At 36.1% G+C, this 15487-nt stretch overlaps 1 protein-coding gene across 6 annotated transcripts in view; it reads left to right on the top strand.

Annotated features, from left to right (window-relative positions):
• The window catches only part of LOC117407339 (rho guanine nucleotide exchange factor TIAM1-like), an 87403-nt gene extending 74070 nt beyond the window's left edge, over positions 1-13333 (top strand). For 4 of the 6 annotated variants that reach the window (XM_034012258.3, XM_059028711.1, XM_059028712.1 and 1 more), the window contains 12 exons: positions 2685-2864; positions 3470-3538; positions 3999-4124; positions 6154-6262; positions 7087-7266; positions 7493-7611; positions 7901-8009; positions 8761-8819; positions 9050-9152; positions 9554-9641; positions 10982-11154; positions 11787-13333. In XM_034012258.3, coding sequence (XP_033868149.3) covers positions 2685-2864; positions 3470-3538; positions 3999-4124; positions 6154-6262; positions 7087-7266; positions 7493-7611; positions 7901-8009; positions 8761-8819; positions 9050-9152; positions 9554-9641; positions 10982-11154; positions 11787-12277 — 1806 coding nt within the window. In that variant the 3' untranslated portion in view covers positions 12278-13333. Of the gene's footprint in view, positions 1-2684; positions 2865-3469; positions 3539-3998; positions 4125-6153; positions 6263-7086; positions 7267-7492; positions 7612-7900; positions 8010-8760; positions 8824-9049; positions 9153-9553; positions 9642-10981; positions 11155-11786 lie in introns of all 6 variants that reach the window. The other 2 variants (XM_059028709.1, XM_059028713.1) reach the window with 1 other exon arrangement.
• Positions 13334-15487: the final 2154 nt, after the last annotated feature.

Genomic DNA, 15487 nt, shown 5'->3' with positions numbered 1-15487 from the left:
ATACAGTGTGAAAATGCCAATAATATGTTACAAAGGAAGCTAATCTAAAGTCTGCATTTTCATATGCTTATATTTGAGAAAGGTGTATTTTGATAATTTACTGAGCTTAAGATCTTAAGAAGTCAATTCGGCCCTAAAGAATGTTGACAGATCAAATGTATGTGTTTATATAATCCTCCAGCTGTTCTTCTTGATAGCTGACCTTGGGTTTTGCATCAGTATTAGGCTCCTCCTTTCAGATAACAGAAGAAAAATATGCTGTTGCATATGGCGTGTGAGTTTGTCTCGTGGCTGTCATTTGTTGTTGTTTTCCATCGTTAAGCACCATTTGAAACCTTTATAAAGATCGACATTAAATAGTCTTGTTTTCTAGAGGAGACCATCCCTAAGTTCAGACACACAAATGTTTAAGTCATGGTATGTTGTATGTAGTGGACTGACTGTATTTTAGGGTCTGAGTTCCACTGCTTAGGGCCTGTTAGGGTTGGGTAAATTGCAGCATGTGTTTGAAAGACAGATTTGAGGTTTGGCAGATGCTTTGGCAGACAAGTTCACTTGCCTGACCCTTATGGCTTTCCCTATAGTATTGTATGTTTTAGGGTCAAATTATGTTTAGAATTTGAATTGACATAATTGCAAGATGAGCTTGTAACAGGGGTTTGTTACGTGTGTGGGTCATCACTGAATGATATAGGCAGACACAGAGCATTGGGTGTTGACACGCCGCACAGGCGCGCACATTTAATAAGCACAAGTGCTGACACTAAGGTACCAGCAATGGTATCCCTAGTGTCATGTTTAGTAAAGAAAGCAACACAAAACAAAGCTATAAATAAAAGTTTGCGACACAAATGGCAAGCGCTAGTCCCACTAAAAGGACGGTCCCGCTCTAGGAACTTACTGATCTACGCAAACTCTCTATACGCTGTTTGGGATCAACCTTTAAACTAGCCTACTTCTGGCCGCCTCACAGCGAGTCCTGCCTCTTTTAATGCCTTCACAAGCACCGTCTTGCAGTTGAAGGATTCTGTAGTAGTTAATCGTGCAGCACTGATGCTGTCCTTGGTTGTGGTTGTGTGCGGGGGTAGATGTTACCTGGGTTAGTGCTGGCTCCATAGCTTCAGCTCCTGGGTTAATACAAGTATGTAATGCAACACGAAACAAAACACAGCAATCTTTTGCTCAGCACCTCTCTGTAAGGCTATGGCCTGGCCGTGCAGTAGCCTCGAGCTGTGACACAGACTCTTTGAGCTTTGTGCAGCCTCCATGGGCATGCCCCCCAGCCAAGCCACACCTCCTGATCAGCTCAGCGCTGGGCGAGCCTACCTGATCAATTACTTTCTTGGCAATGCGTCTCCTGTTGCACGTCCCAGCTGCTTCCATAAAGGCACACATGCACTCAAGAACCTGCGACATGATCTCCCTGTCACAGAGCTCTTTTGATGCAAATGGAAATGGGAGTCCACTCATGCATTCTTACTAAATGTCGTGAGATTTAAGAGGATTATCCCTGTATACTTAAACAAAAAAAAGGTATCCATTTAAAATGACATAGGCTGCAAGTCTTTATTAATTTAAGTATTATTGCATCCAGCTTGCATTTGTTATTGTAGTCAGAAGCAAAAGTTACCCACCCTGACTCCAAATTTGCAGTTGCCTATTTTGATGAAAATGTACAGTGTTTGAGATAAAATATGTTTAAAATGCTTTTAACTATTTGTTTGTCTTCGTATGTGTTTTTTTTTTTGTGTGTTCGTCCTTGAGAAAGATACTGACCTTGGTTATTCCCCACCCACTAATTTTCTGAAAATTCACCTATAATCTAATGTATCATTGTTTATCAAATGTGGATTTTAAATAGCAAAAGTCATTGCAGAACCAATTTTAAAAAGTCTGTTGATGCTGAACTGTCTTCACATGGCTAAATTTGTTATGTGGGTGTTTTTATAAAAGGCACAGAGCAACCAGGGAAAAACAATGAACGATCACTGAATTGTGGATTTGTTCTTTGCTGACCTAATTTAAAGATCTTTTTATAGCATCTTGCACAGTGAAAACATGTCACAATCCTCGCTCTTTCTCTATGAACAAAAACATAGAGAAAGTTTAGATGCAACGGTAGCAACAAACGTATACCAAATTGAGGTCAGCTTCTTTCTCATTATTTGTTTAATTATCGGAGCAGAGTATTACTGAAATATATATATATTTACATCAAGTGGTTTTCAGTGACTGTCAAGTTCAGCCTTCAAAAGATTAAAATGAGCCTCTGCTGCATAAAACGTTACCAAGGTAACAGCATCCATAGATGGAAATTCACGTGAAAAAAATTCTTCTTTTGATTTGTGATGAGTCTGCCAGAAGGATCAATGCACCACAGCAGGGAAAAGAAAGACTGTTCTTGGAAGAGCTGAAAATAGAACAAAGCGTGCAACTGATTTTATTCTTTAATCCTCATTAAGCAAGGTTTTATTCGTTCTAATTAAACAGTGAGTGAGGTGGTGATGGTAAGTATAGAACTCTACATACTGATTATATAAGTGATGACTGAGCAATTTCTACCCCGAATTAGTCCGGTTCGGTAGTTGTTTTGCTCTAGATAGATGTGCTGCAGGGAGAAATGCTAAGAGATTGTGATAGCAATCCGGTACATTTTGATTTTTTTTTTTTCCCCCCTCCCCCAGAGTACTGAGCAGGTTGCAGCTTTCTGTCGTAGTCTTCATGACATGAATCCCTCAGAGATCTCTTCCGAGGCTGCAGACTCCTCTGGACCTCAACCTGCAATACTGCGGCAGCTGACCGATGCCGATAAACTGCGCAAAGTCATCTGCGAGCTGGTGGAAACTGAAAGAACCTACGTTAAAGTCAGTGTTTTATTCAGCTTTTACTGTTGTGTGCTTATTGGATAAGGTATATTATAGATAATTATTTTACTGTTGTGTGCTTATTGGATAAGGTTTATTGTAGATAATTATTTGTCACACATTCACTGCAGTTATAAGCATTGGACTTATAAGCAGTTATAAGCATTGGACTTTTGGCTGGCACACCGTTTCAGTAGTTGAACATTCAGTAGTAGTAATTCTGTTTGTGTTTTTGCACTTTTTTTTTTTTGAGAATTTTTACTGTTTGTTAGGCTACATTTGAATTGCATGTCATTTTTATTAACATTGAAATACAATATTACCTACCAATCGGACCTTTTTTGCCCCATGACTTTTTTGGGAAGGGGGAGGGGAGCGAGAGAGATTCTGCCCAATGTTGCTGTCAATTGATAGTTGGCAATATTCTTGGCTTGGAAACCTGGCTTTAACAGTGGGGCCAAATGACCTTTATAAATTGGCATGTACAATATGAATTATAGTGTTTATTGGAGGTTTAAACTTTGTTTTGATTTGTATAAACATTGAGTCTGGATATTATAAAGGATGTTTTGAAAATTTTTTTTTTTTTTTTTTTTCTCTTTCAGGATTTAAAATGTCTTATTGACAGGTATTTAACACCTTTACAGAAAGAAACCTTTCTTACTCAAGACGAGGTATGTTGATGGCACATATTTTACAATTTGTGTAAATGCTGTGTAAATAAAAATGATGTTGAAATGGCAAATGTTTTGGTATTTTGTCTTCAGTTTAGTGTTGATGTTCAAGTGATGTCTGTACATTAAGAAGACCCTGTTTTTAACACGTCATGCACTTGACTGATGTTGGTTGACCCTATTTGCTCTTCATGGAGTCTATTTAATAAGCTGTACCGATATATTTTATACAATTGTTGGTTTGTTGGAACAAGCACATATGAAGTCAAAAGCAGGGGGTTGAATACATCTGTATTTGAAAAGGTTTATACAAACTAATTTCTTCTCTAATTTTGGACCACTTTACTATGTTTGTCTACATACAGTACAATATTAGTTATGAAAACTTCTGTTTCTTGTAAGTAGTATTTTTATTGCACTGCAGTCATTTGAACTTGTTGCATGTCTCTCTTTGTCATAGCTTGATGTGCTTTTTGGAAACCTGGCAGAAATGTTGGAGTTCCAAAATGAATTTCTTCAAACACTTGAAGATGGAACAAGGCTGGTGCCTGATTTGGAAAAACTTGAAAAAGTTGATCAGTTCAAGGTAAAACTGGAAGTAGTCAGTTAAAAGTATTGGCACCCTACATTAACATAAGAATTCAAGAAAACATGTTAGTGAACCTTAGCCGCAAATTATTGGCAAAGACCAAAATATACAATTTCTGGTAGTTTAACAAATTCTTTATACAAATTTAAAATAAAGCACTTAAACAATTTCAGATATGTGTTCATGACAAATGTATTGGTACCTTTACGCTGTCTGTAAAAAAATGAATAGAACTAATCAAATATATTCATTGATTGAAAACCATTTCACAGTAACTAAGCTGCATTGCTTGAGTGCTTTTTAAAAACTGTTTTAAAAGATTTTTGTTAAACTACCAGAAATTTTGTGTATTTTGGTCTTCATATTAGTTGGTGTCTAATGTTCACTAAATGCTTGTATTGAACATGTTTTCTTGAATTGTCTTATGTTAAGTATAAGGTCCAATACCTTTGTCTGCGACTGTACCGAACCAGTAAGAAGGGGATTAAGACTTTGACAAAGACTCCTTACACACAAACTTATAATTGCCTTTATAACAGAATTCAAGGCAACTTCAATCTTCAAATATAAATGTATAAGATAATATTGCAGATATTGCTGTACGTGTTCACTCTACATTGCAAGACAACATTTTCCAAATAGTATTGAAAAGTCAGTTGCAGGGCCAGGTTTACAGTGGACTGCTATGCAGGGTGTGATTTGTCAAATTTCCATTTAGGGGATATAAATAGACAAACAATAAAACATCATGGCAAGCCTTGATACATCTGTATTACATCATTTAAACAGTTAAGAGGATCACTATGTTACGTATTTATTATACTGAATTCACTGCTAATAAAATCTTTAGGAATCGCACATTTGACAAATCTGCCATCATGCAGGATAAATGCAGTTATTTTTTTATGGATACGGTCATACTTGCCAACATTTGGAAACTGTTCAGCGGGATGCTGATCATATATGTTGTCATAGAATAGATGTATTCCCCAACTCAACACCACACGACCATCGTGACAATAGACATAAAGAAGCGTTCTTACCTTTGTATAAGTTAGTGATCAGATGTGTCAGCCGCACGAACAGCACAGCGTGTGTTTTTCACTAACTCTACTGTGCAGAATAAACGTTTTTTTTTTTCTATGGGTAAATATCGGGACTTTCTTCCTATGCATCGGGACGCGTGACATTTGCTAGGAAATCGGGACTGTCCCGACCATATAGGGACTGTTGCATGTATGTACAGTATCAAAAGGCAATAACAAAAACTACCTACATTACAGGAACTACAATAATGTTAAAATGCACTCATGACAAGTACTTGCATTGTTGCACATAACCTCATTGATAACTGCACAGTGTAACAACAATAAATGGAACATAATACAACGTATGTATTTTAACAGCTTAATGTGCAGGAGTTAATTGTTAAATAACAACTGAATTACGTTGACGTAGTTGATTTTCATTGGTCAATTTGCCTCGCTACAGTGCATACATACAGTGCGTAAAAATGATGCAGCATGTACATTTATTATTTTAAATATGTTTAAAATTTCCCAAAGAAATCATTGTTAATTCAGAATCTTTTATTGGGTGAGGGGATGACAAATCGCACCCTGCTACTATGGTGTAATTGTGAAGATTTGTATTGAATTCAACATTATGTACAGCAATCCTGTTTCTCATATTTTGTTTTCCATACACCAAGTATTTCAGTGTCTACAGGCCTAAAATACATATTAGTAAAGTTCAGGGAATACAGTCTAGCCCAGTAGCTGGTTAAATGCAACATTTTATGAGATCCACAAATGGATTTTCCAGTCACTTCAAACGAATTCCAATCTAATGTGATTTCATGCTTTTAAACTTACTCTTATGCATGGGCTGTGAATGATTTTGAAATAGAAGAAGCCTACAGCTTTTGAATTGCAGTTTGATTAATGGGCATTTAACTGAAATCGAGACCAGAAAAAACTGAAAACCTGCATAGTCTTGATATTATTTGCACGTGTCCTATCTGCAGAAGGTGCTATTCTCCCTGGGTGGCTCTTTTCTATACTACGCAGACCGCTTCAAGATCTACAGTGCATTTTGTGCCAGCCATACAAAAGTTCCAAAGGTGTTTGTAAAAGGTAATAAGTTGTGTTTTTTTTTTTTTTTTTAATTTAAATTAAGATCTCATTATTCTAAAGCATTCGCCTCTACCTCCTAATAAGTAAAGTTGGACAGAAACCAAATATTGTACAAAACTGAACCCCATGTCACAACCAGTGAAAGCGAAGTCGCATGTAGACATGAATCAGAAAGACAAAGATCATGAACTGAACCATTATCAAACAGAGAGCAAACTGGAGTCCTATGCATCTTGATTAAAATACATGAAGGCCAAAGATGTAGCCACAAAATATTAAATTAGGTTGAAGGTTAAAAAAATGAATTAAATTTAAATGAAGTTAAATGCTTGGCATTAAATAGTGATTCTAAAGTCCTTGTGGGTGAGAGTGCCAACAGAAGGTGTTTACCCTTTCTCCTCATTTACAAAGAAAGGCAGTGACCTCGATGCTCTAAGAATCACTCTGGGTCCTGATGCTGGCTCAGCAGTCACAAAGCAGAAAATTCAAGATGACAACTAATAATAGCTGAACACCTTTAATCTGCACATCGGGCTGGGGAGGTAGATTCATATAGAAATTCGGATGCTTTTCAGAACATTTAAATAAAGACCAAAGCATTTTAAACAAATCAACCAGTAACTCCCACTTGCATGCTCAACTGTTCTGGTACATATTCTCTAAAAAAGAATGTCCAGACAAATTGAATTCTTTTTAAATCAAGTTGAGAAGTCTATATTACTAACAGTTTTGCTTGTTTATCTGTTTTATTTAAGATTTTTAAATGCAAAATTGTAAACATGTTTTTTTAAAAACTATACTCTTTTATTGTCTTTGTGTATTAGCTAAAACTGACCCTGCTTTCAAGGCCTTCCTTGATGCTCAGAATCCCAAACAGCAACACTCCTCCACTCTGGAATCCTACCTGATTAAACCTATCCAGCGGGTGCTTAAGTACCCTTTGCTGCTAAGGGAGCTATTTTCTTTAACAGATCCTGAAAGTGAAGAACATTATCATCTTGATGGTAAGAAATTAACATTTACAGGCAGATGTCAACTTAATTTCCAATAACTAGAGCTATGGCAAGTAATTCTCCAGCCACTAGCATGAAACTACTGTTCATAAAATGTTGATAACATGCCACAATTCTCCTGAAAACTGTATTAAGGTGAAATCATATGTTTAGATTTAGTTTAAAAAATGTACACATGGAATTCTCAATACTTTTCCCCCTCTTTTTTTTTCTTTAGTTGCAATGAAAGCCATGAACAAAGTAGCGAGCCACATTAATGAAATGCAAAAAATCCATGAAGAGTATGGTGCTGTATTTGACCAACTGATAGCAGAACAGATTGGAGAGAAAAAAGAGGCGAGTATCTGTTAAATATACATTTCTATGAACATTTTAACTTATTTTTATTTAATTGAAATCCAAAATAGAAAGAGACAGTATATTTTACAAAAAATAAGAAAAGAAAATGATTCACCAATGTGTTTGATTAGTTAAATAGCTCTGATTCCATTAGGTAGGTTGCAGATCTGTCGATAGGAGACATGTGTTTGATTAGTTAAATAACTCTGATTCCATTTGGTAGGTTGCAGATCTGTCGATGGGAGACGTGTTTGATTAGTTAAATAACTCTGATTCCGTTTGGTAGGTTGCAGATCTGTCGATGGGGGACTTGCTTCTTCACACAACAGTTGTTTGGCTTAACCCCCCTGCCTCTTTTGGAAAGTGGAAGAAAGATCCTGAGTTAGCAGCATTTGGTACGTCAAGTTTTCAGGCCAAAATAGGATAGGATAGGATTTCAAGAACAGAAGCTTTTTTAAAAGGTCATTGCTTGTATATTACTGCAAGGTATCAAAGGCTTTTAGGCACTATACATATTTAATAGTTACATTTTAAAGACTTTAATGTACACTGCAATTTAATGTTTAAAAACACCTTTCACTTAGAAATTTGTATTTTATATATCTATGAAAAACAGTGCATTCTTTTAAATGTTATGTAAATAGTTTAGTGTTAAAATATAGCAAGTACTAAAATTTAATTTGCTTTTGCAAAGAAAATGCTTTTTAAAGGACAATGTTATTTAATTTAAAGATGTAGTATTTCTAAGGCATACTGTACATGCTTCTAATCAACAATACATTATGACACAAATAAAGAATGCAGTCAAAGTATTTCTGCAATCTGGAGCTGTAGTGGTAGGTTAGGTGATGGTGAAGCTAAATCCATAATAGGCAAAGTACCACTTATCATTTTTTATGCTGCCATTACATTTTCAAAGGAAAATAGAGCAATCTGCAGATTATAGCAGTCTAGCTGTTGCTGACTCTAAGTGGGTCTCCCTTTGTAACATGAAATGATTCACAGTGACACCTAGTGGTACTCAAATATGCATTTCATGTATTTTAATTATTTGGCAGTTGTGAATACATGATGATGTTGAATAATCAATGTGAACATAAACTACTGGTGCATAAACCTTGTTTTATTTCTTTTTTCCTATTTCAGTTTTTAAAACTGCTGTTGTATTTGTTTACAAAGATTGTTCAAAGCAGAAGAAAAAAATGGCAAGTATTACATTCTTCATATGCATTTATATAATCTAGTAAAACAGTATTAACATTTGTTACAGCCCTGAGATTAATTATTACATTTAAACTACTTAATTACACCATTTATTTATACTTGCTGATCCTGTAGTGGATTTTTTAAATAATTTGATATTAAAAGAAAACCATGTGTATAGAATTGTAAATATTTCTAAAGCAAGACTGTAACTGTTTTATTTTTCTGAAAGGGAGCATCTCATAGAGCGTCAATCTCAGACGAGAGAGACCCATTTCGATTCCGCCACATGATTTCTACTGATGCTCTTCAAGTTCGCGCACTTGCCAGTGCAGGTAAACTACTTCAGACCTTTGCCACAGCCTGTAAATGTTTCATGTGAAATGTTCACTGAACTGCAATTGATTGGGAGATCACCATTCAGCCAGAAATTATATTCCAACTTTTAGGTGTTTGGAGTCAGCCACACATTAATGATCCACTCAGTACTGCACGAGTGCTTCAAGCCCCTTGCGATAAACCTGAGAATACCCTGAACATGCAGCGGCTTTTCAGATTTAGGTTGCTTTGTCTAGTACAGATGTGTTTTTACAGGCAGGGACGCACCCCTAATGTTAGTTCTTTAGCAAGGTAGTTGCTTGGAGTGAAGCAGAGACAATTGGTCTGTCTTAAGAGAAAATAATGAATGCCTAATGTGCTACTTAATGTATAAGCTCATGTTTTTATTACATCCCAGATGCTGAGGGAGGTGCTGTGTGTGAAGTTGTACATGTGAAATCTGAGTCTGAAGGGAGACCAGAAAGAACATTCCACCTCTGTTGCAGGTAAGAAGTAAACACACTTGTTTCGGGTTCTACATACGAAGCCAGTTGCACTGAACATTTAATGCAGTTTTTACCAAATTGTATAAGGAAAATCAAATTATAATCAACATAGTTATGTAAGATGTCTAACATACTGAGTTAAGTTTTTGAAACGGGAGCTATTTAATGAATCAAAGTATGTCAACATGTAGATCCTAACGTCAAGTTTTTCTTTTTTTCTGGATTTTCTGCAGCACTACTTTTAGTTGCTATTATTATTATTATTATTTGTTTATTTAGCAGACGCCTTTACCCAAGGTGACTTACAGAGACTAGGGTGTGTGAACTATGCATCAGCTGCAGAGTCACTTACAATTACGTCTCACCCGAATGACGGAGCACAAGGAGGTTAAGTGACTTGCTCAGGGTCACACAATTAGTCAGTGGCTGAGGTGGGATTTGAACCGGGGTTTCCATATGTGGTCTGGTTGCCCTCAGGCGTCAATATCCCATTTAGGAATGGTTCATTCAGAGCATTTGCAATATTAAAATCGAGTTCCTCAGTATTGTTTCTGTATTTATGGAGACTGTTAATCTCTGGGTCGTGGGCTGTATCAGCGGTGGACAGTGTCGCGTCGTGGGTATTCCCAATAGCCTAAATAATCGACACCAAAAACATCTTCTACTTACAATCATCTGTTCAGTTCTGGCAGCTTTATTTTTTAAACTGAGTGCAGGTTAAGTTACCACTAGGTCCTAATGCAAATTTATTAACGAAAGTAAAGTTTAATTAAATATCTAGCAGCCTACATGTAGATCATGCTGTTTGTTCATAAAGGTAATTCAAAACCTATTGTGTTTTACAGAAGAGGGCACATCGCCTGTGTTGTAATCAGTCTGCATCCAGTTGTTTGATTACTTCAAGTTGTCAAATCAGAGACGGGTTGCTATTGCTGTTGTGGTTACTGTATTACTGCTGACTCACCAAACACTATTCTCCTTTTTTTAATGCTTTATTTGCTAAACTGAATTCAGATAGATAGATAGATAGATAGATAGATAGATGGATTGGATGTATATGACACAGAGGAAGCAGCCTTTAGTCTACATGATTTGAAAGACATGCAGGGGATGTGTACTAGAACGGAGCAGAAGGTCAATTACAAACAGGAATATTTAAATATTTTCCAGTGGACTGATTTGGAACAGAGGTTAAACATATTTTGAAGGACAACATTCAAGGTCCTTTTTTGGTAATTAAGGACCCCATATTGACCAATCTGGTTAAAGAAAATCTCCGATCCATTTTCTAATATGCATTGGTGCAGCGTTCTTAAAGTATTTCATTTTTTTTTCTTCAGTTCTCCAGAGAGTAAGAAAGACTTTTTAAAGACCATCCACTCTGTTCTTCGGGATAAACAGCGAAGGCAGCTTCTCAAAACTGAAAGTTTACCACCTAATCAGCAGTATGTACCTTTTGGAGGGAAGCGGCTTTGTGCCCTGAAGGGAGCAAGACCTGTAATGAACAGAGCAGGTACAAAACATTTCTTTAGTACAGTAATTGGTTTAGTCTGTAGAGTGGGTTGTTGGAATGTGAAAATGTCATAACAAAATATAGACAGGGATTTTCCAACTTACAGGAAGAGCATGTATTCTAGTTAAACCCACCTAAGCAAACCAGATGGACCACCAGAAAGACCTGCCCTCTGGCAAAGTAGACTGGCAACATACAAAAACCTAAATATAAAAAGCAATGAAAAATTACAAAAATAACAACATGGAAAATCTTTGGCTTGTATATACATTATTGTATACAATAATGTAATTGTTTGTTTTTTTGTTTTTAAATTCCAAATGATTTGTAAAGTTATATGATAAGGTTTTTACTGAATGTAAAGTGTTGATGGTCATCTTGTATAGAAACTTGGTACGACTTATGTATGTAATGTTTAGCAATTAACTAAGCCTGCTTCTTTTTTAAATACATTCAGCTTGAATACATACGCAGCATCCAAGTGAAAACAAGCATATTTAAAACAAGAATAGCTACAGAAGTAACCACCAACTAGCTTCAGTTAACATGTCAAGCAATTGGACATTATTTTATAGGTTGACCTAATTCTGAAAGTTTTTTTTATTTAACACAAAACCGTTTTCTCTTTCAAGTTTCTGCACCGTCTAGGACTCTTGGGAAGAGAAAGCTAGTGAGGAACAGGTTTACCATTGATACAGACAACGTGTTTGAGTGCAGTCCTGCTAGAGAGACTCAGCAGCAACACCAGCCTCAGCAAGCTGCCATTAGCGCTGACACTGACCGCTGGGTGGAGGAGCAGTTTGATCTGGATCAATACGAGGATCAGGAGGATGTCAAGGAGACTGACATTCTGAGCGATGATGATGAGTACTGTGAATCAGTTAAAGGGCCTACTGTGGAGCATGATCTGCCGGCCCAGGTAAAAGCAGTCTCTCTCATGGACAATACAAAACCTGAGCGGGAGAATAATCAGAAGACTGGGGATTCCCGTGCAATGAAAATGGCCCACCTTAAAAAACAATCTGCCGTATCTGGACTCAGTTGTGCCATAGAAAACAATGCCGAAGAGGTGATCTGGGTGAGACGGGAAGATTTTGTACCTGTTCGAAACAGTGACATTTAAGGTTCTAAGTAAATAATACATACTATTCTTATCAAGGCAAAATTATTAATTTGCCATACACCTGTGGTTGAGCGAAGTTTGCACATAGATTCAGGCAGCTATATCACTGAGCGCATTTTTGCCAGATTTAGTCTTGGAACTCTAGATGGTGGATATTCTAATAAATAAAGGCTTTTGGAGTCGTATTATACGAAGGGCTTTAAGTTATTTATTCTGTTGATCAGGGGTTCTAATTAAATAATGAGGTGGAAAATGTTTGCAGCTATATTGGCACAGTTACTGTACCTATGTGCTGTACAACTGCTCTGCAGTAAAAGGTGAGTTATAGCACAATAAACAGTTTGTTTTATTTAATGTCATTCAAGTCACTTGGGGAATGCTTTCTTTACTAAACATATCTTGGTCTATTTTAAACAAAGAATGAGATTAAAATGTATTTAATTTTATTAAGCTTCATATGAAACTAGAATAGAAATTGTGGCTGCCGAGAGGTTAATTTGGGGTGCTGGGTGAGGTAATCGCAGATGAAATCGTAATAGTTAAATAATGAAAGGATTGTGTTTAAAGTCCTGTCTCTGTAGACACACAATGACATTGTATAAAACTAATACGTTTTCTGAATTCATCCTGTGATGTGTATATGTTGGTCACTATAGCTGTCAGTTTTTTTCAGTTTTATTTTAAGACTCCTTTTGTAAATTTTATTGCTGCTATTGCTAGTAGTTTAATAGTATTTTTTTGCTTTCTGCATTTTTAAACCCTTTTTTTTGCTTAATCCTCTTAGCCCATGTATAGGAAGTAACAGTGTCCAAAAAGAGTAGAATCTAGACAACTGTATTTCCACGAGACATTGTTCATTGTTTAATTCAAGTCTGCTGATGCATGCTGCCATAGCTGTCTGTACATAATGTCATTCTGCAACGCACATGTCAGAAGGGTTCTTTAATATATTTCTTTTTATAAGCTGAAAGAAGGTCTATTTTTATGTTTTTAGGAATATGGTTCTGAAAAGTTGTAAATGCTTGTCAAAACATGTAATAAAAATGAGGGAAAGAAGCATGGTGATTTGCAATGTTGCTTTCTTTCAACAGACTGGCATTCAATGTTGCGTTCTGTTTCAGGCTGCATTTCTTCCACTAGTGCAGCGATGATTTACAAAATTGACTTGAATCCATTCTTCTCTTCAAAATGAGGTGCCATTTCTTTCTTACAAAAACATGAGTTAGGGGAAGAATCCTGACATGATAGAAACTGATTCTTTTATTAGCTGAAAATGTAGACGTTCCAACCTAATGAATCAAGACCACAGCTTTCTGAGAAGTAAGTGAAGCTTCAATAAAAGTTCAATCCCAACAGTGCAACACAACACTAAAGACAGTTCCTACAGACATACTACTTTCACTCTGAATTGAACATGGTATGTGATGGAAAACCAAACTACTGTATTTTGAATTTTTTAAAGCAATTAATATGTATTCCTTTGTTATGCAAATAGAAAAAAAAACTTTGGTTTAAGATACAATTCAGTTGTAAATTGTAGCTTTCTACACCAATAGTGATTTTACTGTATATTTGCAGGCTATGACACCAGTGATTTTTAGATCCACTTTAGAGCCCCAAAAAGGATTTTTATACCGTATTCCTTCGAATTTAAGACGCTGCCCAAATTTCCCACCCTCAATTTAAGTCAAAAATAAAACCGCAAATAAATGGGCATTTACAAAAATACAACCTCAATTACGCATATGGAGGTGGTTTGCGGCCATCTGCTATCACAGAGCATTACAGTTATGTGCTGCTTCTCATTTCCAGTTTTGATTACTCACACCTGTTTTTCTCCCAATTTGTGAACTGTGGTATTGCTTGGCATGTCCAAAAATACGTGGATCCTCAGGAAGCTAACCTTTGAAAATGGCTGCCTGTATGTCATGGATGAGTCGAGATCAGGCAGTAACATTTTGGTTAGTCTTTTCTTGTCAGTAAATCATGTTGCTGCTTGTGTATTCAGGCAGTGATGTCTGTTTGTCTCTTCTCGGCAGTCAGTCACGTTAAGACGTCCAACTGTGAGACGAAAGCAGAGTGCCTGCAACCACATGGGAAGAACAGTAAGAAATGTCTTCCACACACCCTGAAACAGGTTACTGCATTTATAAAATAGAAAGTATGCTGTAATAAGTCATAATATCATAAGATGTATTTCATTGTTTTATAAACCTTATATAATTTATGCTTAATACAAGCACATAAAGCTTAGAATGTTACAAGATGGCTGCCAACTGTGCTGAGAACTCATCAAGGCGTGGTGTATTCCTCTGAGCAATGAGAGTGAGTGGCTAATGTCAGTCATGTGGTAAGACTTCTCATACTACCTCATTCAGCTAATCAGTTGTATTTCACCAATCAGGTAAACTTATAAATGTGTGTATGTGTGTATATATATTAATAAATAAGAGATCGGCATGGGTAGACAATCCAGAACTGGTTACCCGTTGTGAAAATCACCTGTTTTCCTGTTATAACTGCATGATAGATATTTAAATACTATATGGTACACATACATTTAGTCCCTTCAGAGCTGTAGACTTGTGTAACCTTTTTCAGTACTGGAAACATCGAAATAATAAAAAACATCTTGGTTTGAATACAGTTATTAATGTTAAATGCACTTCATACTGCAGGATTCTTTGCTACATCTATTTATTCTGCTGTTGTTGTTAACATGGCTGCTCTGTTCAGTTTTAAAATGAATGCAGTAGTACAGCACCAGTGTTGCCAGATCTGAAAAATGAAAATATCGTATTGGAGCCTCAAAATGATTGTATTTCATGACAAATTATTGTACATCACCAAAATTTAAGAACATGTAAATGTTTCTTTGTCCTTAATAGGATCATATTGCTGTAAATAGCTGTTAACCTTGAGTTTATGTATGGAAAAATAATATTGTGCAAAGTAATGCATGTATTAAGCATATTTGTATAATGCCAAATGTAGTTAGATAGAATTATTGTGAAGAAGTCTAAATTTAGTATTTTGAAATCTATATAATATAGGCTATACATAATAGGAAAGAAAATTCTACTTAATTTGAGTCAACATGTTTGTAGCAATAGTATACGTTTGGGAGTCGATACAAAAAAGATCTGAGCCACTTTCATGCTCAGGCAGAGTATCTTGCTGTAAACTCTATTTATGTTAAAATAACCTGTA

This window comes from Acipenser ruthenus, chromosome 8 (genome assembly GCF_902713425.1).
Source record: "Acipenser ruthenus chromosome 8, fAciRut3.2 maternal haplotype, whole genome shotgun sequence".
Lineage (NCBI taxonomy): Eukaryota > Metazoa > Chordata > Actinopteri > Acipenseriformes > Acipenseridae > Acipenser > Acipenser ruthenus.
Note: the sequence above shows the minus strand (reverse complement) of the source record. Positions and strands in the feature narration are given on the sequence as shown.